This window comes from Capricornis sumatraensis, chromosome 1, assembly GCF_032405125.1.
Source record: "Capricornis sumatraensis isolate serow.1 chromosome 1, serow.2, whole genome shotgun sequence".
Taxonomy (NCBI): domain Eukaryota; kingdom Metazoa; phylum Chordata; class Mammalia; order Artiodactyla; family Bovidae; genus Capricornis; species Capricornis sumatraensis.
The window spans coordinates 2990308-3016949 of NC_091069.1; the positions used below are offsets into that span (position 1 = coordinate 2990308).

Sequence of the window (26642 nt, forward strand, 5' to 3'; positions counted from 1 at the left end):
GGTGACCCCAGGCGAGGTGCCGGAGAGCGGACACAGCGTGGGAGATAGGGGGCTGCCATGAGCCGGCTCAGGAAGTCCCCAGTGGGTACTTTCTCATTCGTCCCCTGGGTTGAGCGTCTATACTGCGAGCCTCAAGCTCTGTGGATCTCGGGCAAACTGTCCCACACAAGTCCTGTCCTCAACGGAACAAGTCCTGACCCGATGGGTGAAAACTCAAAACAGTCACATGACATCTAACCATAAAGACAGCCCAGAGGTTGGGGTGCGGGCCTGGGGAGGCTCCCAGGAGGGGACCCCAAGAGAGGAGGAGCCTTCACCGCTGAGACAGTCCACCCTGCGGGCTCTAACAAAGGCAGGAAAAAGCGCCCAGATGCGTTTTAAACACAGCTTCCAATGCTGTAAGTCAACTCCACTCCCATAAAAGTTAAACAAGCAAAACCCACAGCCTTGGCTGGGGTTGCCCACGGCGTAACTCCCTTCTCTACGCTTCTTGGTTTTGTCTGAATTTCCATAACGGGGGTGGGTGGGAGTGTTTTCATTCCTGTGAAAAACGTGGAACCGGTAAACACAAACATGTTTCTTTTTCCTCAATTGGCCTTGAAGCGAAAAAAAAAAAAGTTGCTTCCCACGGAGGGAGAGAGGCCCAGGCCTCCCTGGCTCACCCGAAGTGCGGTGCCAGCCCGAGGCTCTCTGCCTTGGTCTCCCCACTCGGGAAGCTCAGCGCCTGTGAGGTCAGCTGCGGTCAGGAGGCCGGGCCCTTCTGGGGACCCTCCCCACCTTCACGTCCCCTCTGGGTCCCTGGCCCCGGCCGCTGTGGCTCCCAGGGCCCAGCTTGGGACTGAGCATCATGTGTGTGTGTGGGGGGGTATAAATCAGTGGTGTGGGGGCTGAAGGGCCTCGGGGAGATGGCGCTGGTCCCCCCACCTCCACACGCTGGACGTACCACACGCTGGACGTATCCGGGGGCGCAAACACAGCGTGGCTTGCCAGCTGGAGTCTGTGTTTAGTGGACAGGGCAAGTTCAAGTTTCAGCAACGTCGTCACATTTTAGCAGAGTGTCCTTGCTCTGTGGAGCGGCGGGTCGCCTCCTGGCCCAAGGAGGGAAGGGTCCAGGACTGGGGACCAGCAGCCGCCAAGCGCGGAAACCAGGGCAGCTTTCTCCCTGCAGGCCACGACGAGCCGAGTCCCACTTTACGAGTGGCCTGACACCAGGGCATCTTGCGAGGTCGTCTCATCTAACGCAGACCCTGCTGTTGCTGCGTGCCAGCCGGTGAGCATGGAGGCAGGTGCAGGCAAACCTCTGCTGCCCCTCCCCGGGCGAGCTGGACCCCGAGAGACCCCCACTTACCCTCGACCCGCCCCCTTGCCAACACCCACAGCCTGGTGCAAAGCTTGTGAAACTCAAAAACCAGATTTCTCTGCATTAAAACCCCTTGCGTTGGTCTCCTGGCCAGAAGTCCGAGATCAAGGTATCAGAGGCACCGAAGAGGGTCTCCCCGCTCCCCCTGCCTCTGCGGCTCCCGCTGGCGGTGGGCAGTTCTCGGTGGGTGTTCCCGGCTTGCAGCCACATGCCCTGATTGCTGGGTCCATCATCACGAGGCCTGCTCCCAGGTCCCAGATCCCCTCATCTCGGGACACTGGTCACTGGATGGGAGCCCACGTCCTCCAGCCTGGCCTCACTTTAGGTTAATCACATCTGCAAAAACCCTATTTCCAAAGAAGGCCACATTCACGGGTTCCAGGAGGAAACCATCCACTGCATCTGTGGGGACACAGTTCAGCTTGTAACACCCAGGAGTGGTGGCAAGTGATAAGCCAGGACCTGCTCGTGGCCAGCAGGGCCCGGCACAGTGAGGGACACAGGGCCCGTGGATCCTGTTGAGTGCACCCGATTTCATTTGACGCGGTGGGCTGGAGGCTCGGGAGAGCCCTTGGCACCCGGGGTGGCGCCCCTGGGAGCAGCGTGGCTGTGCTGGGGCCAGTCTGCTGTACAGCATCTCCCTTCACTTCCAGGGGTCTCTGCCCCCCGACGCCTCCCCAGAGAAGCCCCCCGAGCTGATGTCGCCCAACGGCCCTGCCTCCCGCCCGCCCCATCGTGCGGCACAGAAGGAGCGATGTCCCCTGAGTCCACGAAAGCCTCTCTCACCACCCAGCCAAGGCCCTTGTCCTGCTCAAAGCGAAGCCTGAGGTCTCCAACCCCTACTCAGCCCCCTGTTGCCTTGCCATCGCCTCCCTGCACTCCGGGCGCCAGTCCATTTCTCAGCTGGGGGTCCAGTGGGCTCAGAGCAGACTCAGCTGATGGAAGAGGTCAGGGCTCAGGTAGCCTCCTAACGCAGAGGCCAGGTAGATCACTAATGCCCAGGGGTTGCGGCCCCGGCCTGACAAGGCGTTCGGGCACACAGACAGACAGACGGATGGATGGATGGACAGCAGGCCACTGCAGCTGGCTGCTAGGCATACCGAATCATGTCCTCTGGGACTAGCTCGGCCCCCTGCAGCAGCCGGGGTTGGGGGGAGCAAGGCTGTCCACACCCCCAGCTTTGCAGGGCCATGGTGGGCAGAGGTCTCCATGCAGAGATGGCATCTGTTTTTCTTCATGGCTCTTCCCTCATATTAACAGCCAAGCCTTGCTGTTCTAAGTGAGGAGCAGACGTTAGTACAAGCACTCTCAGGACCCCAGCTTTGGGGAAGCGTAGGTGGATACCCAGCCCCAGGAGTCAGGGCCCCCAGGAGGGGTGAGGGGCCCCTGTCACGTTCACCACCACAGCCCACCTTCCCCAGCACCCTGCACAGGGCGCACTTGACCCTGGTGCCAGCAGAGCCCTGGGCTGGCGGTCCCTTCCTGGTCCTGCCCGCAGGCATGGGAACCAGCATTCCTTCTGTGAGATGAGAAGGACCAGGGGCAGAAAACGCATGAGGCCCGTCCCCCTCAGCCTCATGGGTGCCCAGGCGGGGTGCTCAGTAGTCACCCTGGCCTTTCCTGCATGCGGCTAAGGCCGGGGAGGGGGCACCGTCCGGGTTCCCAGGTCCGCTGCCCCCCCACCGCCCCACGACTGCACCCCCGGGAACAGGCACCCTAATCCCATCACGGCCTGCTGGCTCCCACAGTGCTCAAGTATTTTTATCCTCCCTGTGCCCAGGTGATAGCTGGTCTGATTCATGCTGTGCAAAGACCCTCGGTGGCTGCAGGCCCCTCTGGCGGGCTGGACGGTGCTGAGCGGTCCTCTCTCCAGCGGGGACCACGCAGTCATCGCCACAGGAAGCTCGGCTTTCCTTGCTGGTTTTTGAGAACTGTTGCACCAAATGCTTGCCTGAGAAATGCTGATTGTGATGTTAAGAGGAAGGCTGGAGAGGCCAAGGAAAAAGGGACGAGAGAGCGGGAGGTTGCAGAACCCCCTCCGGATCGCGGGAGCTCCCATCGCAGGCACGGACCACTGGCATTTGCCACCAAAGAGCCTGTTTTTATTTAAACGGCCCAGAGCAAGTCTCTGACTAAACTAACATTCCCACGCCAACACTCAGCAGCGCCTCTGGTTTTTGGCAAATTTTTTCCTTAGCTGTCAAGGCAGAAATATAGAAGAATTCTGGTCTTACTTAAGGATTGTTGGAGTTTTTTTTCCCCTGCCCCTGGAGACATGAAAATAACTCACAGATGTGCAGTACCTGCTAATGTCTGCGGTCCGTTTAGTCCGGGAAGAGAATTCCCTGGGCTCCGTGTAACCCAAACCCCGATGTCCAGGCCCATTTTCTTTTTAACAGGGGGCCGTGGCGGTGGTGGGGGGCGGGCGAGTGCAGGGGAGGGCGGAAGTCCTAGACATGTTTAAATGTGTCTGGAGCAAATGGGAGGAAACCCAGGCAGCCCTGAGAAAGCAGCGGAGGGGCTGAGAGTCCCCGTGGGCCCACCAGGGGGTCAGGCAGCTGGAGGGGTGGGGGTGGTGGGCGTGGGGGGGTTGGTTCACAGGGTGGGTGGGGGGCAAAATGTCTGCAGAGGCTCCTCTTCAGCAAATCCCTCTGGGGCAGAAAGATTTTGCTGTGGGAAGCCTATGTCTTCCCTGTGAAAATAAAGATGGACTTTTTTAAGAAGGCAATTTCCAGCTATTTATAACTTCATAAAGGAAGAAAGGGAAGGAAGGTGGGATGGAGGGAGGAAGGAAGGGAAGAGAGAAGGAAGGGGAGAGGTTGGGGCTGGGGGAGGAGAGCCCGGCCCGGTTGTTCCCCGCGTGAGTGACTCAGGCCTGCCCAGGCTCCTAGCACAGCTGGGGGTGGGGCCAGGCGGTTTCATCCCCCGGGGCCCTTTTTCTTTCTTTTTTTTTTTTTTTTTGGAGAAAGTTCTGAGCTGCAGCCAGCAGGGCGGGCTGGGTAGAAGCTCCCTAGAGCCAGGCTGCCCCCACCTCCCAGCAGGCTCTGCAGGGGTCCCAGGACCTAGGGTGGGGGCTGCGATGGGGAGACCCAGGCTGGGTTCCATGACCTCCTCAGAGCCTCAGTGTCCTGTCCATAAGGTGGGCAACCCCGCCCCTCAGCCAGCCCTACAGGGAGGTGTCACCTCTGAGCTGGACAGCGTTCTCTGAGCACCCCCACCTCCTGCCCCAACCCACCTCCCCCCCCCCCCCACATTTTAGTGAGCCAAGCCTGCTTCACACCATGCCCCCGGTACTAGGTAGGCCCTTCCTCCTCTGAGGCTGGCTGTCTCCAGGGATACCCAGAGATGGGCCTCTGAGCCCTGAGTGACCCAACTCCAAGTCTAGCTCTGCCCTAGCCCTCTGGGCAGCTGAGGGGTCAGGGGTCCAGAGAGGTCCAGGCCAGGCCCGTATTCTCAGAGCTCGGGAGACCAGGCCCAGAGTCCTTTCCTGCTGGGTCAAGCTCTGAGCATTTGGGGAGGGGGGTCCCTACGGAGAAGCAGGTGGTCCGTCAGGGCCTGTGCATGCCCCATAGCCCATGGCTCCATGACAAGCGCCGGGGCCAGTCCTGCGACTCTCGAAGCCCACATCAGCCAGGCCTCATCGGCTCACCTGCTCAGGGAGGCAGCTACCTGCCAGAGGATTTGCCTGGGCAACACTCCCTAGGCTCTGTGCCTGCCTCTGAGAGGCTGACCCTCTTTCCCGGGTTTCCTGGGCAGCAGCGGGGCGGGCCGGGGGGCTCACAGTCAACCCCATTCCCTGGCCCTGAGCTGTCTAGAGGCCTTGGGCCCTCAGGGAGTGACCGCCGTGTGTGACAGGTGGATAGGCCCCTCAGAAGGGCAGGGCCGGGTGCAGGGTCCTGCAGCATGGCGCCGTTTGGTAGCCACCAGAGTGTATGCATCTGTTGGGGGGGGCAGGACCCACAGTGACAGGTCCCTGCATCCACCCCGCCCCCTGAGGAACACCTCATGGAGGTGTGAGAGTTGGGAGGCCCAGGGGTTCTGGGGCAGCTTTTTAAAAAATCATTCTATTTCTTTATCTTCGGCCGTGGTGGGCCATGCTCGGGCTTTTCTCCAGTTGCGACTGAGTGGGGGCTGCTCCCCAGCTGCGGGGCGCGGGCTTCTCATAGCGGGGGCTCCTCTGGGGGCGCACAGGCTCGGGCAGGCGGGCTTCAGAGGTTGCAGCACACAGGTTCGACAGCTGCAGCTCGCGGGCTCAGTAGCTGTGGCGTAGGGGCCTTCCGGATGGCTCAGTGGTACAGACTCCGCCTGCCAAAGCAGGAGGTGCAAGAGACGCAGTTTCCATCCCTGGGTAGGGAAGATCCCCTGGAGAAGGACACGGCAACCCACTCCAGTACTCTCGCCTAGAGAATCCCATGGTCAGAGGAGCCTGGCAGGTTACCGTCCAGAGGGTTGCAAAGAATCGGACACAAATGAAGCGATTCAGCACGCTCGCATGGACTTGGTTGCCCTGCGGCATGTGGGATCTTCCCAGACCAGGGATCAAACCCGTGTCTCCTACAGGGGCAAGTGGGTTCTTTACCACTAAGCCACACGGGAGTCCTGGGACAGCTTCTTGGAGCAGGTGAGGCCAGTGAGGGAGGGGACCGACCCACTACAGACCGCCTGGGACTCAGGGCACGAGGGGGCATCCCCAGGCCTGGCGGAGCTGGCCCATGGGGTCTGCCGGCACCCGCAGCGGGGCCCGGGCTGGCCCACTCCCAGCACAGACAGACCTGGGTGACCGTGGATCCCCTGCACGGGGAGTGAGTGCAGGCAGACAAGCCAACTGGAGACCCAGCCTGCCCCTTCCCTTCTGGGTGCTGGCGGGAGTCCAGCTTGGGGAAAAGGAGCGGGGAGCAGGCAGAGCCCCAGGCACAAACGCGCGGGGGGGCCTGGCCCGGGTGCAGCCCATAGTGGTGGAGCCATGCTACCTCGCCACCGAAACCACGTCCAGAAAAACGCTCGAACGTCTGGAAACGTTCTGGGTTGCTTTCAAGAGGAAAAGGGTGGACAGGACTCTAGGAATCTTTTGGTGAAGGAGGAGACCAAGCCCAGGGCGGCAGGCATGGGCCCTCAGTGAGCCTGCTGGTCAAGGCCTGGCTGTGGTGGGGCAGGAGGCTGGGCACGTCTCAGGCGCCCAGGCCCTCTCTTCCTAAGCGGGTCAGACACATTTTACAATTAAGTTCAAAAGGTGGACAAGTGCCGCCCCTGGGGTTCTGGACTCGACCCCCTGCTGCCCTGGTGGGCACTGCCCCCGCCCCCCACTCTCACCCCTCCTCCCCACACCCCATCCCCTCTGCCGCAGGGCCACCGTCACCCGCACCAAGCTGCCCAGCTGCCCCCACGCTGTTAGCAACCCCTGAGGCCAGGGCAGGCAGCAGCCCCGTTGTGGTCCCAGACAGCCCACCCCAGGCTTCCGGAGCCCATCTGCCTGCTGAGGAGCAAGGCGGGGACCTGGCCGACCCAGAACCAGTCTTCTCAGGACAGCCAGGAAAATCAGCAGCGCCCCACGCCCTCCAATTGCATCCAAAGCGCCAAGACCAACCTCTGCAGGAGGCAGAGGGGCTGGGGCCCCAGGACCAGGAGTCTCTGTCTGGCTGCACCTTAGAATCAGGGCAGGGGAGCTTTAAACAGCATACCCCCCATCAAGCCAAATCATGCCAGACTCCCTGGAGGAGGGGGCTGGGGTGAGTTTCTTTGGGAGGCAGGAATGGACTCCCCAGCAGACCTCCCCTGCCCATCCTGGCAATGATATCCCTGCATCTCTGGGGGGCAGAAGAGGAGAAATTGACCAGCTCAGCCTGGGGTTTGGGGGCTCAGGGCCTTCTCCCCTTTAGGCCCAGCAAGCTGGACCCCAGAGAAGAGAGTGGCTACAAGACACTGACCCCTCTGCGAGCCAGGCCTGCAGCCTCACCCCCACCAGTCCCAGGTTTCCCAGGTGGCCTGGGGGGCTGTGCAGGGACCACCCAGCAAACCTGGCCCTAGTGCCCACCATAAACAGGCAGGAAGCCCCAAACCGTGTTCCATTGCTGTGCCCCCCGGATCAGTGCTGGCCACCCCAGGCCCCACTCTCCCACTGGGCTCTGGATAGGACCCGCACCCCAAATTCCCCTCCTCTCCCCAACACCCCCAACCAGGGCTGCCCCTAGGCTGCCCATCCTGTAAGAGGAGGTCTCCAGGGTCTGGGCCGTCAGGACCCCCAGTCCTCCCAACCTCAAACCCCTTGGCCTGGGAAGGTTGTTAAAGAGAGATAAGAAGGGGCCTAATTTGTGATTGGAAAAGCTTGGTGCCCACTTGCCAGGGCTTGGCCCACCTCCTTCCCAGGTCTGGAGGGGAGGGAAGCCCCGCCCAGCCCCTGACCTTGGCCTCACACAAGCCCCTCCCCAGTCCCAGGCACTTCTGGTTTTGCCGGGGTCTCCTGGGGGCCCCAGTCACCCATGGGATACCCCAGGAAGCAGGTGGCTGGCATGGGGGTTAGAAGCTTGGGAGGCCCCCTTATCTGTGTCACTGGCTAATGAGAGTACCCAGCCCCTGGGCAAAGGCCCAGTGTAGGCCTGGCAGGGCTGGCAGACTCAGGTGAGACTCCCCCGGTCCCAAGTCCCTCCTCCAAGACTGCTTCCTCGGTGGAAGGCTGAGGACTTGCTCCCAAGCCAGGACTGGATGGCCCTTTGCTTTTGATCTGGGGCCTGTTGGCAGAGACGCTGGGTTCCAAGAGGAGGGCACGCAGGCAGTGGCCCCAGAGGGGTGCCGGCCCTGAAGCCCTCCTCTGTCCATCCCTGGGAGAGGAGAGGCTGTGGTGTGCAGAGCCCTGAGACTGTGGTCTGGTTTTCGAGGGGTGGGCAGGGGAGGGACTTCGCAGCCGACCCCTCTTCCAGCTACGGAAAATCTGCTCCTCCAGGCCGCCTGGCTGCTGTTATATAAACATCTCTGCTGCCTCCAGGCGCCTCCTCTCCCAGGCACTGACCCCGAGAGAAGTTACCCCAGGCTCTGAGAAGTGCCATGCCGTCAGCTTCCTGGAGGAGGCAGGCCAGGGAGGCTCCAGAAGCAGCTGGACAAGCTGTTCCTCCTGGTGCTCACAACTGCATCCCAGCTGCCCCCAGGTGCCCTGCAACAGGTGTACCAAGGAGGTTGGGCTGGTGCAACCTGCCCACCAGCAGGCAAACCCCACTCTGCCCACCTCTCTGGGCCTCCCTGGCAAGGGCGGCTTCTCAGCCAGCCTCTGGGATTTCTACAGTCCTGAGGGTTCTCCTGCCAGGGAACCGCATGCCGGCTCACTGCCCTGTGTTGAGAGGGGGTGCTGTTCTGTACCCAGTGCGAGGCTGTAAACCAGCTTAGCAGGGACAATGGCAGGCATTTTGGACGCCCAGCACTTAACCCGGGCTGGCACAGGATGCCCAAATCTGGCGTTATGGTGCAGAAATAAGTCACCCGGAAGGAGCACGGGGGAGGGTCCAGGGCTGCGGGACCCACAGCGTGCTTCGCGGGCCACCTTAGGCTGGAGGCGCGGGAGAAGGGGTAGGACGGTGACCAAGGAGCGTCCGGAGGCGGTCCCTCCTGGGGGAGCTGGTGCTTAATCTTTCTGGCCGGGCGCTGGCCCCAGGCTATTTCCTTGGGGGTCCCCAGGGTCCCTTTGGTAGAGGCTGCAGCCTCGGCACCACCATCTTTCAGGGTCAAATGGCCCGGTCTTCACAGCCACGGAGGTGGGGGCAGGTCTAGGCTGGAACTTTCAGAGGTTTTAAGTTGCTACCAGGGGGGCTCCTAGGATTAGGGCCCCGGGCCAGGGGTAACGCAGGGCTGCCGATGGAGCGACTTCTCCCAGAGCCTCTGTCCCAGGGACCCCCACACTCGCCTGCCCAGCCCAGCTCCTCTCGGGGACAGGCCTGTCAAAGGCGCCCCGTTCCTCGCTCCGCCTGCGCCTCCTCCGCTATTGAGATGTAAATCTTTGCCAATTGTCGCCGAGCGCGGCGGGAGCCCACAGCCGGATCCTTCCGCAACCCCGGAGCAAACTTTGGGTCTCCGAAAACTTTCGAACGAGAAGTAGTCCCTTAGGGCATGGGCCCCGACCCCGCTCCGCACGGCCGCGACCCCCACCCCCGTAGGACCCGGGCTCGGGACCCCGCGCCCCAGCCTGAGGAGGCGCGCGGCTGGTCGAGGAGAGCAGAGGGGCGCGGCCAGCAAGGGGGCGCGGGGTGCGGAGGGATCGGCGGGGGCGGGCCCCGGGGGCGGGGCCGGCGCGGCGGGGGCGGAGCGCGCGGCGGCCGGGCGCCTCACTAGTGCCTCGGCCACGGGAGGGAGCGCACGGGCCCCGGGATCGGGGCGCGGGCCGCGGGCGCAGCGTAGGAACGATCGCGGGCGCGGAACCGGGCCGGGGAGGCCGCGAGAGCCCAGGGACGCTCTCCAGCCGGAAGGAGAGGGCAGTAGCGGGCCGTCACCGCCCCTGGGACAGTCCCTCTGCGCTCGGGTGTGCCGGAGCCCCCGCCGGCCGGGCGCAGGAGGCCGCCCCCGGGCGCAGCGGGCAGCCGGTGGGCAGGCATGCCGCCGCTCCTGGCGCCCCTGCTCTGCCTGGCGCTGCTGCCGGCGCTCGCCGCACGAGGTAGGCGACTGCCCGCCGCGAGCCCGCAACTTTCCGCGCCTTCGGAAACTTTTGGCGGCGCCCTAGGCGCGAGTCCCCGGGTGCCTGGGAGCTGGCGGCCAGGGTGGGGAGGGGGACCGAGCGACCCGGGGCGGGGTAGGAGCCAGTCCCGGGCTCGGGGAGAAGGACTGACCCTCCCCAGCTCCGTTTGCCCGATCGGGACGGACTTGGCGGTGCTCGCGCCTGGAACCGAGTTTGGCGCCGGGTTTGAAGTCGGCTTTGAAGCCGGGCGTGGGCATCTGGGGGCCTGGGAGACCTAGCTCTGGGCTCGCCTTTCACCAGCCGCGCGTGGGGCTCGCTCCCGGGGCGGGCGGACGAGCTGCCTACTACTTTTCGATTTGAATCGAGTCGGTTTTGGTTTCCTGTTGCTTTGGGGCCATTTATCTTTTTTCTTCGCCTCTTGCCCGCGCCGAGGGCGGATGTTGGGGCGCGGAGCCTGGGGTCCAGGGTGCCGCGATCGTCTTTACTGAACCGCACTACGGGACCTGGCTGCCCAGCGTGTTGGGCAGCGGGGAGCAGGGTGGGCTAGGCGGCCCAGCCCGGCCTCCCTTCGGAGTATAAGAGTTCGCGCAGGACCCGGGCGAGGGCCCCAGACCCAGGTGTCCCCCGGCTCCTGGCCGCCCTGCCCGCGGTGTCCCCTCCCCACACCGGGTCGCTACCCCTATCCTGGCTCACAGTTTGGGGCGGGGTGGGGGTCTTGTGTGCAGAAGATTCAGCTGCTACTGATGAACTTTCACTTTGTGGAGTTCACGTTTGGAAACCTTGCAAGGGTTGCCGGGGCGGTCATTCCTCTCCGCTTCCCGTGGAGAGGAGCTCCGAGGAATTGGATGGTGATTAATGCTTCTCTTCCCGTAAAAGTTGGAGGGAGAGCTAGTTCCCTGCTTCCTGAAGATGGGGTTCCATGTCACACCCCGTCCCCACCCCCCCAGAGGGGGCTTAATTTACATAGCCTTGGTAAGAAGGGGGGGCGAGGGGGGGTGGATTAATTGATCCCTTCCCGGGAATGAAGTCAAATTCCTTCCAAATGGAGCATCTTCACCCTCGCCCCCAGCCCCTGGCTGTGTGTGGCAGGGGAGGCTGCCACTGAAGATGCCCACCCTGGGGAGCCGGTGTTGGGTGTCAGTGGAGGCGTGGCCAGGTCCCTGGGGTGCAGTCCTGGTGCCCCAGGAGGCGGCCCTGGCGCGACAATGGGCTGCTCTGATTCCTCCGCCTGGCGCTTTGTTGGCGGGCGGGGCAGCGGCCCTTGCAGCTGTCGCATTTTCCCACGAGCGGGGGAGCTGAGTGTGGCCAGCACCGCCCCCCCCAGCGCCACCCCTTGGAAGAACTTGTTTGAACAGCAAGACAATCCTGGTGCTTGGATAGGAGCCCCAGCCCAGAAGTTTGGGAGACTGGCCCAGGGTCATCCCAGCGTTTCTTCGCTGCTGTCTACCATGCATTTCAGGTCGCCCCTGCCCACCCCTCTGCCCACTTTGAGCGTGACCTCTCCACCTGCCGCCCAGCCAGCCTGTTCCTCCCCGCCCCATCTCTGATCCCAGAACTGTGGGCAGAATGTTAAGCCCCCTTAGGGCTCATGCAGGGCTTCCTGGGGGCCCCCTGCACCCAGTAACCCCATGACAGGAAGTGAAGGGTAGGCAGTGCCCCTGGGGGTGCTGGCCGGGCTGACCTCTCCTCTTGCCCCTCCCCAGGCCTGCGCTGCTCCCAGCCCGGTGAGACCTGCTTGAACGGCGGGAAGTGTGAAGTGTTCCCCAACGGCACCGAGGCCTGCATGTGAGTATGGGCCCCCGCGCCCCTGCAGGGACCTGTTGCTTTGTCGGAGCGGAGCCCCTGCCTTCTGCAGCGGGCCAGCGGGGGCAGAACACTAGGCCATTGTCTTCTGGAGATGGCCCAGAAGGCTGGGCGCGGTCACGTGCTGGTTTTATTGGACAAAGTCTGGCAATTACTTAATCACCAGCAATTACGCTGCGTGTGGAGCCCAGCCTGGCCACTGGGGGTTCGAGCGCTCCTTTGAGGACCACCTCAGGCTCCTGGGGTGCTAGGTGGGCATCCCTGCTCCCCCATTTCTTCCCAAAGTCCCTGAGACCTGCAGGGAGGCTCCAGAGCGTCTGCAGGGAGGCCGGGCCCTCTGCACCCTGCCAGCTGGGGGGAGTGCCTCTGCTGAGGGCAGGTGATGCTTGCTCCAGGCAGGTGAGCACCTCCTGAACAGGAGGTGCCTCTCAGCGAGAAGCTGACTAGTTCAAAAGCACACCCACCCTTTGCCACCCTCTGCCTTCCCTGGCCTCAGGTGAGGTTGGGGAAAGGAGGTTGGAACTCATCGAGGTGGCCGTGCCCGTCTCCGCAGGGGTGTGGGTGGGAGTTCCTGCCAGGAGCTCTGTCTCTGTCCCCAGCTCTGACCTCCCAGGCCCTTCGCCTTCCCAGCCCTGGGTCCTCAGCTGTGAACGGGGGGCAGGGGGCGGGGGTGGCGGTGGTGTCAGGGAACCTGGTTAGGATCTATCGCCTGCCTGCCCTCCTGCGAGTACTGGCCAGCCTCTCAGGAAGTTTTTCTGCTGTGGCCGATGCCCTTCAACTTGAGTTCGTCCCTGATGGGAATACCGAGCAGGTTCCTGGCGGCTGGAGAAACGCCCCCTCCCCAGGCTGCAGAAGTGAGTCCCCAGCCGGGCTGGCGCGCCCTCATTCCGACTGCTGAGGGCCCATTCCCTTGACAACCCCCAGCCCGGGCTCACTGCCGGCCCAGCCAGTGGGCAAGCAGCCCCCTCCTCCCCGCTACCCCGGCCCCAGACTGAAGCCAATTAAGCAGGTCTGTGAGCAGTTTAATGGACAAAATGCATTGTGTCTTTGTCAGACACTAATGAATGCGCACTACTTTCTTTTTTTTTTTTGCTTTTTTTGGGGCCTTTTTCTCCTCCTGCAGAAGCCTCACCGACGCTTGATGCCCTAAATCTTGTTTCCTTTCATTGAGAGACCGACAGCTGGGATTCAGTGGAAGTGCAGGGGCTATTGTTGGGGAGGCGGATTAATGCTGGGTGATTGAGTATGCGTGGCTTCCCAGAATGCCCACTCCCTTCCCTGCCGCTCGGCTCGGCTCGCTGGGATGTACGTGCGTGTAGGGCTGGGGGCAGTCTCCGTGCTTCTGCAGAGGGCTCTGGGGAGGGCAGGGGCAGTGCTGGGCTGGGGGAAGCAGGAGCCGTCTCTCCTTGCGCCATCACCGGGGGATTGGGCCAGGCAGCCTGGGCCCCCGCCGCGGACCCACGCTCCAGCCGCACGCTGGCCTGGCTGCTGCAGGTCTCACTGCTGGCCTCCGGGTGAGGCGCTTCAAAGGGGTGGGGTTGGGGGAGGCTCTCCCACCCCCAAACCTGGGCAACTTTGGGAGTTCCGGCCTCCCCAAGCCAGGCCCCGGATCAGGGCTAGGGTGCTGGCCTTTTTCCTCCCCTTGGCCTGGTGCTTCCCCCCACCACCACCTTGGCAGAAAGCCTGCCTGTCTGGCCTGGCACCCCGCCTCGCTCGGCCCACAGAGACCCCATTGTGAGCACCCTGCAGACCCATTGGGAAGTTGAACGGAAGTGCCGTCCTTGCGGGCCCCAGCTCTGGGTGCCTCAGGCTGGAGGCAAGGGATCAGCCATGACGACTGGCCAGGCCCAGCCGTGGGGAGGCCCCAGTCCAGGCTCGTGGGGCAGGGTGGGGGCACTGTGGCCACCCCCAGGGTCCGCGCCGTCTCGCCCTCACCCGCCACCCACCGGTCTGCGGAGGTTCTGCTGGTGGGGGCAGCCCGGCTCTCTAGGCTGAAGGGGAGAGCCGCTGTCTTCCCTCCAGGGTGTCTGGGTCTTAGGCTGACCTGGGTGTGAACCCTGGCTCTGCAGCCTCTAGCCGGGACCCGCAGAAAGTTCTGTGACTTTCCTGCTGCTTCCCCTGTGGCCAGGGCGTGGGAATCGGGGCTGTCATGTGCCAGGCGCATTCATGCCAGGTGACTCATCTGTTTCCATCCAGAGAGAGGGAACCTTCCCCAGAAGCCACCCGTCAGGTGTCTACAGGGCTCGGGGTCGGAAAAAGAGATTTGTGTTGTTGCGAAGGCCCTTCAGGAAGTCCCAGAGAGCGGGGCCGGGCCGCCCGATGGCCATGAGTCTCTGGGGGCAGAGCCCTCTGCCCTGAGGAGGGTGGCTGTGTGTGGTGGCCCCAGCAGGGGGTGCCTGGGGAGGCCGGTGACCCAGGGGCAGGCTCAGGTGGGTCTTTGCAACCCTCTGCCGCCTCAGTGCCCAGAGTACGCTGGAGGGAAGTCGGGCAGGTGGTGGACCTCAGCTTTGGACGATCCTGTATTTGAGGCCTGGCTCTCCTGTGCCCACTGCCCTCGTGACCTCAGGTCTTCGGGTCACCTGAACCCAGATTCCCCCAGCCTGTAATTCGCGCTTGATCCGTGATTGATCTCCTTGGTGGTGCGTAAAGGTTACGTAAGAGGCACGCAGCAGGCGCGGGGCGAGTGTCCGCTCCCTTGCTGCCTTCTCCTTTTGAGCTGACAGCGCTGGTTTCAAGATCCTCATTTGAGAGGGTTTAGTTGTCTAATGAGTGAGTTCAGAGAACCTGAAAGATACAGCCCGGTGGGCCCGAGCCAGGGCACCGCCTGGGAGGGGCCGGCCGGCGACTCCGAGGGCTTCTCACCTGCGGTGGCACCCGCAAACCCCCTCCTTGCTTCCTTCCCAATTCTGAGCACCTGTTGTGTGCTGGGTGCTGCTCTGGCCGTGGGCATGTGGGCCCAGGTCCGACGCAGCCCCTGCCCCCATGGTTTCTCCGCTTTCCAGTGTGGGGGTTAGGAGAGGCGGCCTGAACACGTGACACGTCAGAGGGAGGGGAGTGCAGTGGGCAGGGCAGCCCGGCCCCACGTGGCTGGCAGCAACCCCGGAACCATGGGCATCGGGCGTGTAGCAGGGCCCAGAGATGTCGGCCCCCGGCCCAGCGTCACACAGCCCAGCGTGGTACCCAGCCCCGCTTCGCTCTGTCCGGGGACGTGTCTTCCTGATCACGGCTGCATCCTGCCTGTACTGCCCCCGGGGCCCTCGCTGGCCGTCCTGTGAGGAAGCAAGGCGGGGACAACGACTTCCCTTTAGAAGAAGAGGGTCAGGGGCCGAGTGGAAGTGACTCGGCCACCCGGCTGCAGAGGAACAGTCTGCGTCTGTGTCACCTGGCCCGTCTGTTTCCACTGAGTCACCTGCGTGTCTCAGGCGAGTCTGGGGGAGGAACAGGTTAATTCTCACCCTTGCCCCCGCCCCCACCCCAGGCTGAGAACGAACCAGGTCTGTACAGGACTTCCTCTGTTTGTCAGCGCCTGGGTGCCAAGGACGCAGGGTTAGAAAAACACAGCGAATGCACAGCCTCAGCCCCAAACCATCACCTGCTGCCTCTGACCACGGCGGGTGGACGTCAGGGAACACGCGAGCCCCACAGGAAGGTGCCCTCCTCGGGCCTGCCTCTGCCTCTATGGCGGCCAGTGTTTTTTCCACTGGAAAAAAAAATAGGGATTTTTTTTTTTAAAAAGAGAGAGGAAAAAAAAAGAAAGCTGTGCCCTTAGCTGGAAGAGGGTGGAGCCGGGCAGACAGCTGAGAGAGAACGCTTTTCATCAGGACAGCTGAGCTGGGTCAGGGCAGCCGAGGCCACGAGTGAGAGAGCGGGTGCAGGGACCTCCTGCCCCGAGGTGGCGGGGGGTGGGGGCAGGTCCAGAGGGCGGCACGGCTGCACTCCCCCAGGGCTGGGTGGCAGCCCAGGGGTCCCGCGGAAGCCAGCACTGGCTCCGTCCCTCGCTCTCCGTGACGCTGGCCAGGCTGGGCCGGGCCGGGCCGGGCTCGAGGAGGGCACCTTTCCTGTTTCACGTCTTGCCTATGAATAGTGAAAGGACGTGGCTTTGCAGAGTCGATTGAGTGTCCTGATTGCTTTCCTCAATAAAGTGCTGACGGTCCCTCCACGCACAGACAGCCCCTTTCATCCAGCCTCGTAAAAGCGCGGCAGACCTTTTTTTCAGCGGCCTCACACCCCCTCAGGATGGCGGCCGGCTCTGCAGCTCATCCTCAGTCCCCACTTTACAGGTGGGAACGGCTGAGGCTGAGAGATGAAGAGGCTAGGAACGGGAGTAGGGGACCTGGGGCCAGCTTGCCTCAGCTTCTGCCTTCGTGTCCGGGCACATCCAGAGCCTGGCAGACTCTTCCCAGAGGCTTTAACAAGCGGCTGGCCTGGGGGCATCGCGACTTGTGGGTCAGGGTGCGTTTGATGGGTCCTGAAGTTCCCCGCCGGCCTGTCTCTGGCGACCACACCCTGCGGCCCCATGGACTGTAGCAGGTACAGAGCGACTGGCTCCTGCTCTGCGCCTGAGAGTGCGGGGTTGGCTGGCCGCCCGGAGCGCCTTCCAGCGGCATCCTGGCAGGACCCTGGGATGGGCCCACAGATGCCCAGGTGGCGGCAGTGGACGCAGCGTGGCCGGGGGAGGAGGGCCCAGGAGTCAGGCCTGGCCATGCAGTAGGGCGGCTTCTGCCTGTCTGGGGCCATCTCAGGGCTCTGGGGTCCTCACCTCCAGCCCCTGGGCCTGCTGGTGGGCCGTGGACACACCCGCTAGAGCGGGGGCCGTGATTGACAGGTGCTGCTGCAGAGGAAGGGCCGCTGGGCAGAGAAGAGCCCTTTGCCAGAGTGGCCTCTGTTGGCTTCATCCCTGGCATCTCCTTCCTCAAGGCCCCGCCCACCTCGCTCCACTGAGGCCATAGGTTGCTGATGACCAGATTTGGGGTGGGGGCGGGGCGGGGGGAAGGGAGGATTTCTATTTGTATTTTGGTGGTCAGTTGCACGTATCATAAGTTTTATGATTTTAGACGTTTAGAAGGTACATTTCGGGAGACTTGCCTGGTGGCCCAGTGGTTAGGATTCAGGTTCCGCTGCAGAAGGCACAGGTTCCATCCCTGGTCGGGGAACTTAGTCGCTTCAGTCGTGTCCGACTCTGTGCGACCCCGTGGACTGTAGCCCTCGGGGCTTCTCTGTCCGTGGGATTCTCCAGGCAAGAACACTGGCATGGGTCGCCATGCCCTCCTCCAGGGGATCTTCCCGACCCAGGGATCAAACGCGTCTGTTGTGTCTCCGGTATTGGCAGGCGGGTTCCTTACCGTTAGTGCCGCCTGGGAACTGTGCGACACAGCAAAGTAAATTACTGAACGAAGTCTGCATTTCCGTGGCGCTTAGTACATTCACAAGCTTGTGGGACCAGCACGTCTGTCTAGTTCCAGGTTCTCAGCACCCCGAACGAGACCCCCACAGGCATTAAGCGGGCGCCCCCACCCCTACCCCAGCCCCGCGCGCTCCCACCTGCTCTCCATCTCTGGCTTGACATGAATGCACGCGCCGCTCGCCTCTCCCACCCAGCTTCTTTCGCTTGGGGTGCATGTCCGTGCCTCACTCGTCTGGGCGCTCGCTGGACTCGACCTGCCTGAGAACGTTGGGGTGGCTGGCAGTGGCCCAGCATGGTCATCCCGGTATGGCCTTGGGCAGAAGTCCAGAGGCGGTGGGTGTCGGGGGTGGGGGATGTCTGGAAGGCTCCCTGGAAGAGGCGGCGCTCACTCCTGTGTCCGCGTGGCCAGCCATGGGACCCCCCCTTGAGTGGGGCCTGGCGCATCCAGGGGTACTTGTTAAAGTGGGGTGGTGTGCCCTCGGGTCCAGGGGATGAGCACACAGGGCTCCACGGCCGGCACCCCACCGCCTGCTCAGTGTCAGGAATGCAAGGAGCAGCGGGCGTTCACTGAACGCTCTCTAGGTGCTGGGGCAAGGCGGGCAGGGCAGACGTATGCCTGGCTCGTTGTTTGAGAACCAGACTCGAGGGCAGATGCCTTCACCTCCTGCGCCGTGAGGCTGGTGCTGTGGGAATACCCTGCCCAGGTGCCCCAGGCCCCCCTTTAGGAGGGAGTCCACTGTGGAGACTCAGGCAGATGGGCTCTGAACAGGTCAGGGGCAGCTGGAGGGCAAGTCTGAGACCTGAGCCCCTACCCACGCCATCTCCCTGTTTCCCGGCCTTGCCCTGGCCTGGAGCACATCTCTCCTGAAACAGGGCTCATTTCGGAGTTGGTGGGTGTACCCTTGGAAGGCACCCCGCCTGGTGTGAGAGGGTGAGGGTCAGGGGCCTGGCTCCTCGCTCTTAGCCACAAGCCGATCCCCTCCCAGGGGCTCTCGGGGATCAAAGAGGCTCCACGTTTCCTGCAGGGCACCAGAGGGGTGCTCATGCAACGTTAGCACCTTGACACCTGCTCGGCCGCGGTGGGGAGGCTCGAGTGGGTCCCCCCATCACAGGTGGGGGCAGCTCTCTGCGCGTCTCTGAGGCGCGTGGAACTCTGGGAACAGAACACCCTCCCCAGGGTTTCACCACTGAGTGGTCCCTTCTGGCTGGGGGTCTCCTCCCCACCTGCACCCCCGCTGCCCCTGGGATGGAAGCGTTCTGGGAAAGGGGGCCTTGACCTCGCCATCTACTCCCTGCCGAGGCTCGGGGGCAGGGGTCATCATCATACCGGCATCCACACGTTTGAGTGAATTAGGTTCGTCGTTGCCCGTTCCCTTCCTGACACCGAGCTGCTGCTCTGCATGGTTGCCCGTCGGGTGGCATGTGGACACCTCCAAGGGCCTGGCCTCCCCTTCCACGCAGCGCCCGCCCCCTCTGTGGCTCAGCCCCCAGGATTCCCAGCCCTTTGCTGTGCTGTCCTGGGCTCTCCTGGGTCGGGGCTGGGGACGGCCTCTGGAGGTCTGACCTGAGCCTCGTGCACCTGAGTTGCTCCATTTCCTGGAAGGTGCGTCCGGGGTCCTGGTTCCCAGCAAGCCTTGGTGGGGGCGGGGGGTGCCCTGGGGAGGCCGCACTTCCAACGCCCACGTGGCGGTTCCCAAACACGAGAGGCACTCAGACAGCCTGCCAGGCCCCACCAGCCTCGACCTGGGAGTCCTCGTGGGACAAGTCAGTCACCGGGCTTGGGTGTCCGTCGGGTGTCTCTGAAGTGCTTGAATCGGTTGGCTCTTCTCCGCTGGGTAAATGGTCCCTCATCCCTCTGTTGACACTGTGATTTGCTGAGCAAACTCTTTGCCCTGCAGGCAGTGCGAAAGTCCAGCCTCCCCCAGCCCGGCCGAGGCCTGGGGCAGGCAGGTCCCATGTCGTCACGTCGGCCTTAGGGTCAGGGCCGCGGGCCGGGAGAAGGGCTGGGGGTCTGAGCCACGCCGCACAGGGGACAGGCCGCTGGAGGCTGGGCAGGCACTCGGGGTGACAGGCGGGCACCAGGCCGGCCCTCCTCCGGGGACCCTGCCGGCCTCCTGCTTCCTTCGCCCCTTGGTCCTGGGTCAGCTGAGCCGCCGGCCTACTGCCCAACCCCAGGAGGCCTGCTGGACAGGCAGCTGGGCCCTGGCGGGTCCTCGCGGGTCCACCAGGGGATGTGTGTGAGAGGAGGTGGGCGGCTGCCCCTGGAGAGCTCTGTCGGTGGCCCCCCCGCGGGGACCCAGGGTTCGGGGACCTGCCTCCCACCGGTTTCCTCTTGGTTTCGGTTGCTGGTAAGCGGAAACTACACGGTTACTGGAAATGACAGGTCTGGGGGAGAAGCCAGAGTTTTGAGTGTGTGTGTCTTTCCCTGAAAGCTTTTCAGTACGAGAGATGCTGAGCTAAGGCTGGGCTGAGGCGGGGCCTGGGGGTGGGGGGTGCTGGCCACACTTCCGTCCCCGGGGCCTCCGTCTCCCCTCCGACCAGGGAGAGGGCTGGGGGAGGTGACTGCCTCTGGGCCTTCCGGGTCAGCCTGAGGGTCTCTCCTGCGCTCGCCAGGCTGGTTCCGGCTCCCAGGGGTGGCCCCACAGGGCGGGGCTCTCCTCACTTCCCCCTCCAGGGCTCAGGATGAGGGTGGCCTCAGGCCTGATTGAGAGCCAGACGGGGTGGGGGAGGCCAGGCAGGGCTGTGTGTCCCGGTGTCCACAGTGGCAGGGGCCTCAGGCCATGACGGCTTCTGCCTGGGGGTCCAGGGCCCAGGCCCGGCCCAGCACGGCGCTCGGCAGGCATCTGGGACGTGGCCTGGGTCAGGGCTGGACCCAGCTGAGCCCATCCGGGTTTCTGGAAGGCCTGGCCTCCAGGCCACAGGCAGGCATGGTCCACGTCAGCTGCCCGGCCCTGTTCCAGCTCGCTGCTCCCGCCAGGCTAAAACAGCGCTGTGCTCTATAGCGCAGGCCATGGGGGGCTGTGTGACCGGGGGCTGCTCACCCGCCCCCATGAGCTCCCCCGTAAACAGTAACACACGTGGGTCCCGATGGGACATATCGGCGTGGCTTCACTCCACTCTGGGCCTGTTCTCAGTGCTCCCAGGCTTCGTCCAGAAGGCTCGCAAGAGACCAGCCCAGCCCCGGATTTGGGTGAGGTCATGGAAGGGCGCTGGTGGCTCAGACGGTAAAGCGTCTGCCTACAGTGCGGGAGACCTGGGTTCGATCCCTGAGTCGGGAAGATACCCTGGAGAAGGAAATGGCAACCCACTCCAGTGCTGTTGCCTGGAAAATCCCATGGATGGAAGAGCGTGGTGGGCTGCAGTCCGTGGGGTTGCAAAGAGTCAGACACGACTGAGTGACTTCACTTTCACTTTCACGGAAGGGCGCAAGGTCGTGGCCAGCCCAAGAACCTTCTGCTTTCCCCATGGAGAAGAGTCTCCCTTGAGCCCAGACGGCCCGAGGCCCAGACCAGCGGGCGGGCTGCCCGGGTGTCCCCAGGCTGTGACAGTGCGGGGCTGTCTCTCAGCAGGTCCACGCCGGCCTGGGCGCAGCTGCCAGGGCTGTGTCTCCTGGTGTCTGCCGTGGTCCCGTGCCTTGGTGACTGTGCTGAGCCCGGGGTGGGGGCCAGGTCGGCCACGGGCTTGTGGGCAAGCCTGGGGACACGGGGCCCGGTGGTCTGCCTCGGGCAGGGGTTGGGGACTGGGCAGGTGGCGAGCCTGAGCTGGGAGAGGCATCCAGGGAGAGGGTCTCATGGGAGCCTCATCAGGGCCCACTCTCTGCTGGCCCTCCCAGCGGCCGGCGGCTGTAGGCTCCGTGCTTCCTCTCTGTCCCTAGGGCTGGACAGACAGGAAGGAAGGCCTCATGAACTCTTGTGGCTGAGGGTGGTGACAGGTGTCCGGCGTTCGTGGGACCCCTCCTGCCACACGGAAGGGGTGCAAGGAAGCCGGGGCCCAGGGCAGCCCCACCCCGCCAGCTGGGAGCTCCCCAATTCCCAGGCTTCTCACCCAGACACCCTCCCCTCTGCCTCCAATCCAGGGTTTTGAGTTTCAGCAGATCTTGTGGGGTTGTAAGAACACATTGTCTGCTCCGGCCCTCCCGGTCTGGGAGATCAGGCAGTCAGGCGAGAAACCCAGGCCACCGGGGTGGGGGAGGGGGAGGGGGAGGGGGAGGGGGAGAAGGAATGGGGTGCTGAGGGCCCACGCCCCCTCCTCCACCCAGGGAGCTCCTGCTGGCCTCCCAGCTGCCTCCAGGGGGCGCTGTGCTCTAGCTGCCCCCAACCCCCACACTGAGGGCCTGGCGTCTGGCCACTGCTGGGGACAGCAAAGGTTAACAGCTGCATTCAAACCCAGGTGGTGCCGTGGGCATAACCTGCCAGAGCCCTGGTTTTCTCATCTGTACAATGGGCCAGTGTCCCTGCAGGGCCATTCTGAGAAAGAGACGAGATAAAGCCTGAGTACAGGTCCGGGAGCGGGGAGGGGGGTCCACAGTGTCTTCCTTCTGGGACCCGTGTCGAGGGGGGTCCTCAGTGTTCTCCCGCGCTGCATTCGCAACTGGAGAATGGGAAGAAGCGGGGCTGCCCCGAGCGTCCACTCCGGTCGGCGGGAGAGCTGCCGGGCAGGCCTCCCCTCTCCCCGCACCACCCCACAGCCGAGCAGAGGCGGGCACTGCAGGGCCATTTCTGGCTCTGGCTCCTACCTCAGTCTGTGGTTGCTGACTTAATTAATCGAGTTTGGATTAAGCGCACCCCCCCTCCCATGGCGCGGGCCGCAGGCCGCATGCTCATCGATCCCTTCATTGTATCCAGTGTCTGGGGCACGGGTCCAGCTCCGTCTTGTGGGGAACCGAGCTCCCTGGCAGCTGGGAGGGGCCACTCCCCGGCCTCCCAGAAGTGGGGCTGCAGGCCCGACCACGTGGGTCTCAGAGAGCTATTGGGGTGAGCCCTGGATAAGGACACCCATTCCCACCTTTGTCCAGCTCCTGGCTCCATCTTTGGGGGTGATGGTTGGGGAATTAACCCAGCAGAGCAGGGCCGCGGGGGTGGGGGGGCAGCAGGCTTTTCTTACTCGCCCAGCAGCCCCCAGGGCTCTCGGGACAGCGTGTTGGCTGTGCCTTTTGCAATGTCCAGAGGGGCCAGCCAAGCAGCGATGTGTGTCTGCCCGTGGGTGGGCCTGGGTTGTCCTCTGCCCACTGCAGCTGGGCCATCTCCAGGAAGCCGCTTGACCTCTGCCTTTCCATCCCTTCAGACGGGCAGCCACTTCCCACGTCGAGGGTGGGGCAGCTATGATCGCCGTGGGGGGGTGGCGAGCCGCAAGCATTGTTTTCCCCGCAGTGGGAAAGGTGGCTTCCCGGAGGACCGCTTCCGTCCACACACAACACAAAGGGCTTCCCCGCGCTCCTGCACTTCCTCTTTCCAGCTTATTCTAAACCATCCAGAGGTGCAACTTGGGAGAAAAGAGGCAAAGAGCCCTGAGCGGGGAGCAGCTGCTGGGCCCGGCGGCTCCACGCCCCGCCCCACCTGGACCGCTTTCCTCCTCTGCGGCCGCTGCCTGTTCTCCACTGAGGGTCAGCTGCTGTTGGGACTTGGGGTCTGTCTGCCTCAGACCTGGCTGATCCTTTTCCGGGGTCCCCTGTCCCTCGGCAGCCCTGGCTGCCACTCGCCTCCTCCCTGAAGCTTGGGAGCCAGGGCAGCGCCCTCCCCATGCAGCTCTGAGCCGCCCCAGCCCAGCGGCCGTGCGGGCTGGAAGCAGACTGCAGCTCAGCCAGGCACCAGCCGGGTCCCTGCAGTCGCTTCCTGGGGCAGTTGGGGCTGCAGGTGGTGGAGTGAGGTCTCACACTGTGGCCTCCAAACCCGTGCGGGGGTGGCCAGGCTCCGGGCTGCCCTGGGCACACCCTGCCTGAGCAGAAAGGGACCAAGACAGGAGAGGGCAGAGGGCTGTCATCCAGGTACCCTGGGGCACGGCAGAGTCATGGCTCAGACAGCGGTCTGGACCAAGGATGCTGAGGGTTTGAGAGAAACCTGGAGCCCCGCCCACTGCCTGTTGGAGTTCCCGGGCACCCCTGGCTTTTGTGTCTCCCAGGGGCTCCGTTCCTCACAGCTGAGCTGTCCTGGTTGTGCCCAGTGGGGAAGGACCCCGGGATGGGCATGGTGGGTGGGCACAGTGAGGGAGGCCAGCAGAGGCCACTGAGCACCACCCTCAGTCACTGCACGACCCCCCGACCTGCCACGAACACAGCCTCCTGGAAACTGTGATTCCCCACTGGCATTTGGGGCCCTTGAGCCAGCCTGTGCCCAGGACCCCTGGCAAGCCTTATCCAGGAGCACAAGTGGACTCCTTGACCCCGCCCCCTCTGAGGGAGGAGCTGGGGGCTCAGAGTCTGTCCAGTGCACCCCCATGTCTCCTGGCCTCAGTCTTCCTGTTCCATAAGTGGGCAGGAGCCTCCTCCGCCTGGTCTGCAGGTGGCCCCAGTTGCCTGGGCTGGGCTGGGGGTCTGAGAACCTCCCGGTCAAGCTGCCCCGAGGTGGGCGGGCCTGCCTGCCTGGTGGTGGGCCTTAGTGGTCTTTGTTTAGCATCCTGGACCACCTCTGGGGAGGAGGGGGGGACCCTGACGAGCCATCCGTGCTCCCTGGCCCCTCTCTTCGGGGCCCGAGTAACATTGTGTTTGTTGGAGGGTCCTGGGCAGAAAGCCTGTGAGCGAGGCAGTGCTGGTGTGGGGAGGGTCTTCGAGCAGGCACCCCACTGCAGGCAGAGCTAGGGCGGGGCGTGGGGGGTGGGAAGGGCCTTCAGCTGCAGCGGGTAGGACCCCAGGCCCTGACTCAGCCCCCCGGGGATACGGGCTGCATGGCTGGGGGCAGGGACCTGCAGAGCTGTCCCTGTCTGTATTGGGTGGCACAGTCCCTGCCCACCTTTGGGGCATAGGCCCTGGGCCTGCAGACGTGGCCTCCAGCCATGGGTTACCGGCTCTTGCGCTGATATCCCAGGCCTCAGGCAGCAGGGTGAAGTGGGGCCCTCGGTGCTGGGGAGCCCTGTGTCCCCCACGGCTTTCCTTAAGCAGGTACACAGACCCTGGTGGAGCCAGCGTGTCCCCAGGGACACGTCGGTGGACTGCGTGCATCAAGTCCAGCAGTGTTGGCTAGAGTGAGAGTCCGCTGTGCTCCAGATGCCCAGGCCGCCTCCGCACCAGGCCTTCTGTGCCCTTGATCCCGACTCGCATGAAACGGAGGCATGGCAGGCAGTGCCCATCTGTGCCACAGAGCCCCCCGAAAGTTCTGATGGACTGTCTCACCCACCCATCGGTGGTGACCCCTGCTCCCCTGGGGTGACTGTCCGGCCTGCAGAAGGAACTGGGAGGCACGCCCCCCGACGACCCCCAGTCTGCACCCCCACCCGGCCAGGGCCCTGTGCTCACCCAGCTCTGCCCCACTCAACTCCCCTGCTCAACCACAGAGTGCTCGAGGGCAGACCGAGTGAGTCCTTCCTCTGTGCTGAATCCCGCCTTCGAACTGCCTGCGTGTAGAGGGAGCTGTCATCTCTCCCCTGGGGGTGGCAGATGGCCCGCTTAACTCAGAAAGGAAAACAGCACCATTTAGCATTAGTCGCGGGTGAAGGGATGAAAGGTCAAGGCAGCATCTGCCTCTGGACGCTTCTGGGGCTGCATTTCTATGGAGTGGCGCTGGGGGGGTGGGGGGTTGGGGGGAGGAGCCGGCTAGGAGGAAACACTGAGGAAGCCTCCAGTGAGCTCCGGGCCGGTGGGCCGGCGGGCGGGCGGGCGTCCCAGTAGCTGTTCCGCGCTGCCACCCCCCAATCTGGGTGCTGCCTCTCTGCAGCTCTGATCCTGGAGCCCCCAGCCCCACCTGACCCTCTGCTGCTGCTGGCTGTGGTGGGCCAGGACACCCCGTTGGGCTATGTGTGGGCCGGAGGGAAGGCGAGTGGAGGAGGAGACACTGGGAGACCGCCTTCCAGAGGAGAGCAAGGAAGGGGAAGCTGCCATGGGCCCCTGGGAGCCAGGAGCTGAGTGGCACGGTGCATGGGGCGGTTCTCGTCCAGCCTCAGGGTCCCCGACGGCCCCTGGCCCGGAATCCTGAGGCAGGTGCTGGGTGCGACTTTGCCCTCCAAGCATGGGCCCCTGTCCCCGCCAGGCACTTAGGCCGAGCTGCCAGGACAGGTGTTCAGGACCGAATGGCCACGAGGGACTTGGTCGCTGGTCCCGGCAGACTGGCCGCGTCTGAGCAGCCTCACGGGCCCTCCTCCACCTTCTCAGGGAAGTGCGGGTGCCATGGGTGCCTCCCCAGGAAACCCCAGCACTGCAGCCAGGGTGGGGGGCAGGTGGGGACACGTCTAGGCGAAGGGGGGCATGGCCGGAGGCCGCCCAGAGCAGGGACAGGCCTCTGTGATGGGCTGTGAGGCACCCCCACCCTGCCTACCCACCCCTGCCCTCCTCAAGACCAACCTGGCCCCGGGCGTCCTCCCATGGAGCTAAGCCAGGCCCTGCTTGTACCTAGCACCCCCCCGCCCCCGCGCCAAGCACCTGCCTCAGCGGCAACCCCCCCCCAGGCTGCCGCTCCCTCGCTGCCCTGCCCCTCCCCCTGCTGGGGTGTTCGTGGTGGACGGCGGCCAGGCCCAGCCCTGGAGCCGACCCGCATGGGCAGCGTGCCTTCACAGCAGCGTCCGCCAGGCCTGGGCGGGAGCAGGGAGGACAATGGGCCCCCTCAGCCGCTGCCTTCCCCCCGCGGAGGAGCCTCCCTGGCTCCTGCCCTGCCCCCCGCCCGCCGGGGCTGGCAGCCGCCGCTGCGCCGGCAGGGAGCAGCTGCCACCCGCGTCCCTGGCCACAGGCGCACCTGCTCCCCAGCCGCCCTTTGTCCCTGCTGCTGCAGCCTGATTTACTGGGCGCGCTTTTCCTCTCGCTGTAATTCATGCAGCCTCCCTGGCTGGGATGCTCTCGATCCAGGTGGATTCTCCCACAGTCTTCTGCGCTAGGCTCCCCATTCAGGATGGGCTTGGGGTGGGGTTCAGGGACACACTGCCCCGTGGCTGGAGGCTGGAGGGTTGTGCACCCTGGTGAGGCCTTTCTGGTCCACTTGGGAACGCTGCTGAACCAGACCAGTGATGAAGGTGGAGCCCACACGGAGGACGCCCTGGGCAGCCTTGTGTGCGTTTCCCCCAGGCCATGGGGCAGGCCTGCCTCATCTCACCCACCTGGGTGGGCTTCCCATGCCTTGGAGCTAGGTGTGGACAGGGCAGGCGGGCTCCCACCCCCCACCCCGCTTTGATGACCAAGCGTCCTCTGTCTGGCTCCCACTTTCTGCCTGCTCTTCAGTAGCTGGGAAAAAAAAAAAGCCTTTTCTCCAACGGGAGCGGTGGCCAGCTCCTGCTCGACAATGGAG

At 64.1% G+C, this 26642-nt stretch overlaps 1 protein-coding gene across 2 annotated transcripts in view; it reads left to right on the top strand.

Annotated features, from left to right (window-relative positions):
- The first annotated feature begins 9899 nt into the window (after positions 1 to 9899).
- NOTCH1 (notch receptor 1) overlaps positions 9900 to 26642 on the top strand; it is a 45547-nt gene continuing 28804 nt past the window's right edge. For both annotated transcript variants that reach the window (XM_068974784.1, XM_068974793.1), the window contains exons 1-2: positions 9900 to 9992; positions 11717 to 11798. In XM_068974784.1, the coding sequence (XP_068830885.1) occupies positions 9932 to 9992; positions 11717 to 11798 (143 nt within the window). In that variant the 5' untranslated portion in view covers positions 9900 to 9931. The remainder of the gene's footprint in view (positions 9993 to 11716; positions 11799 to 26642) is intronic.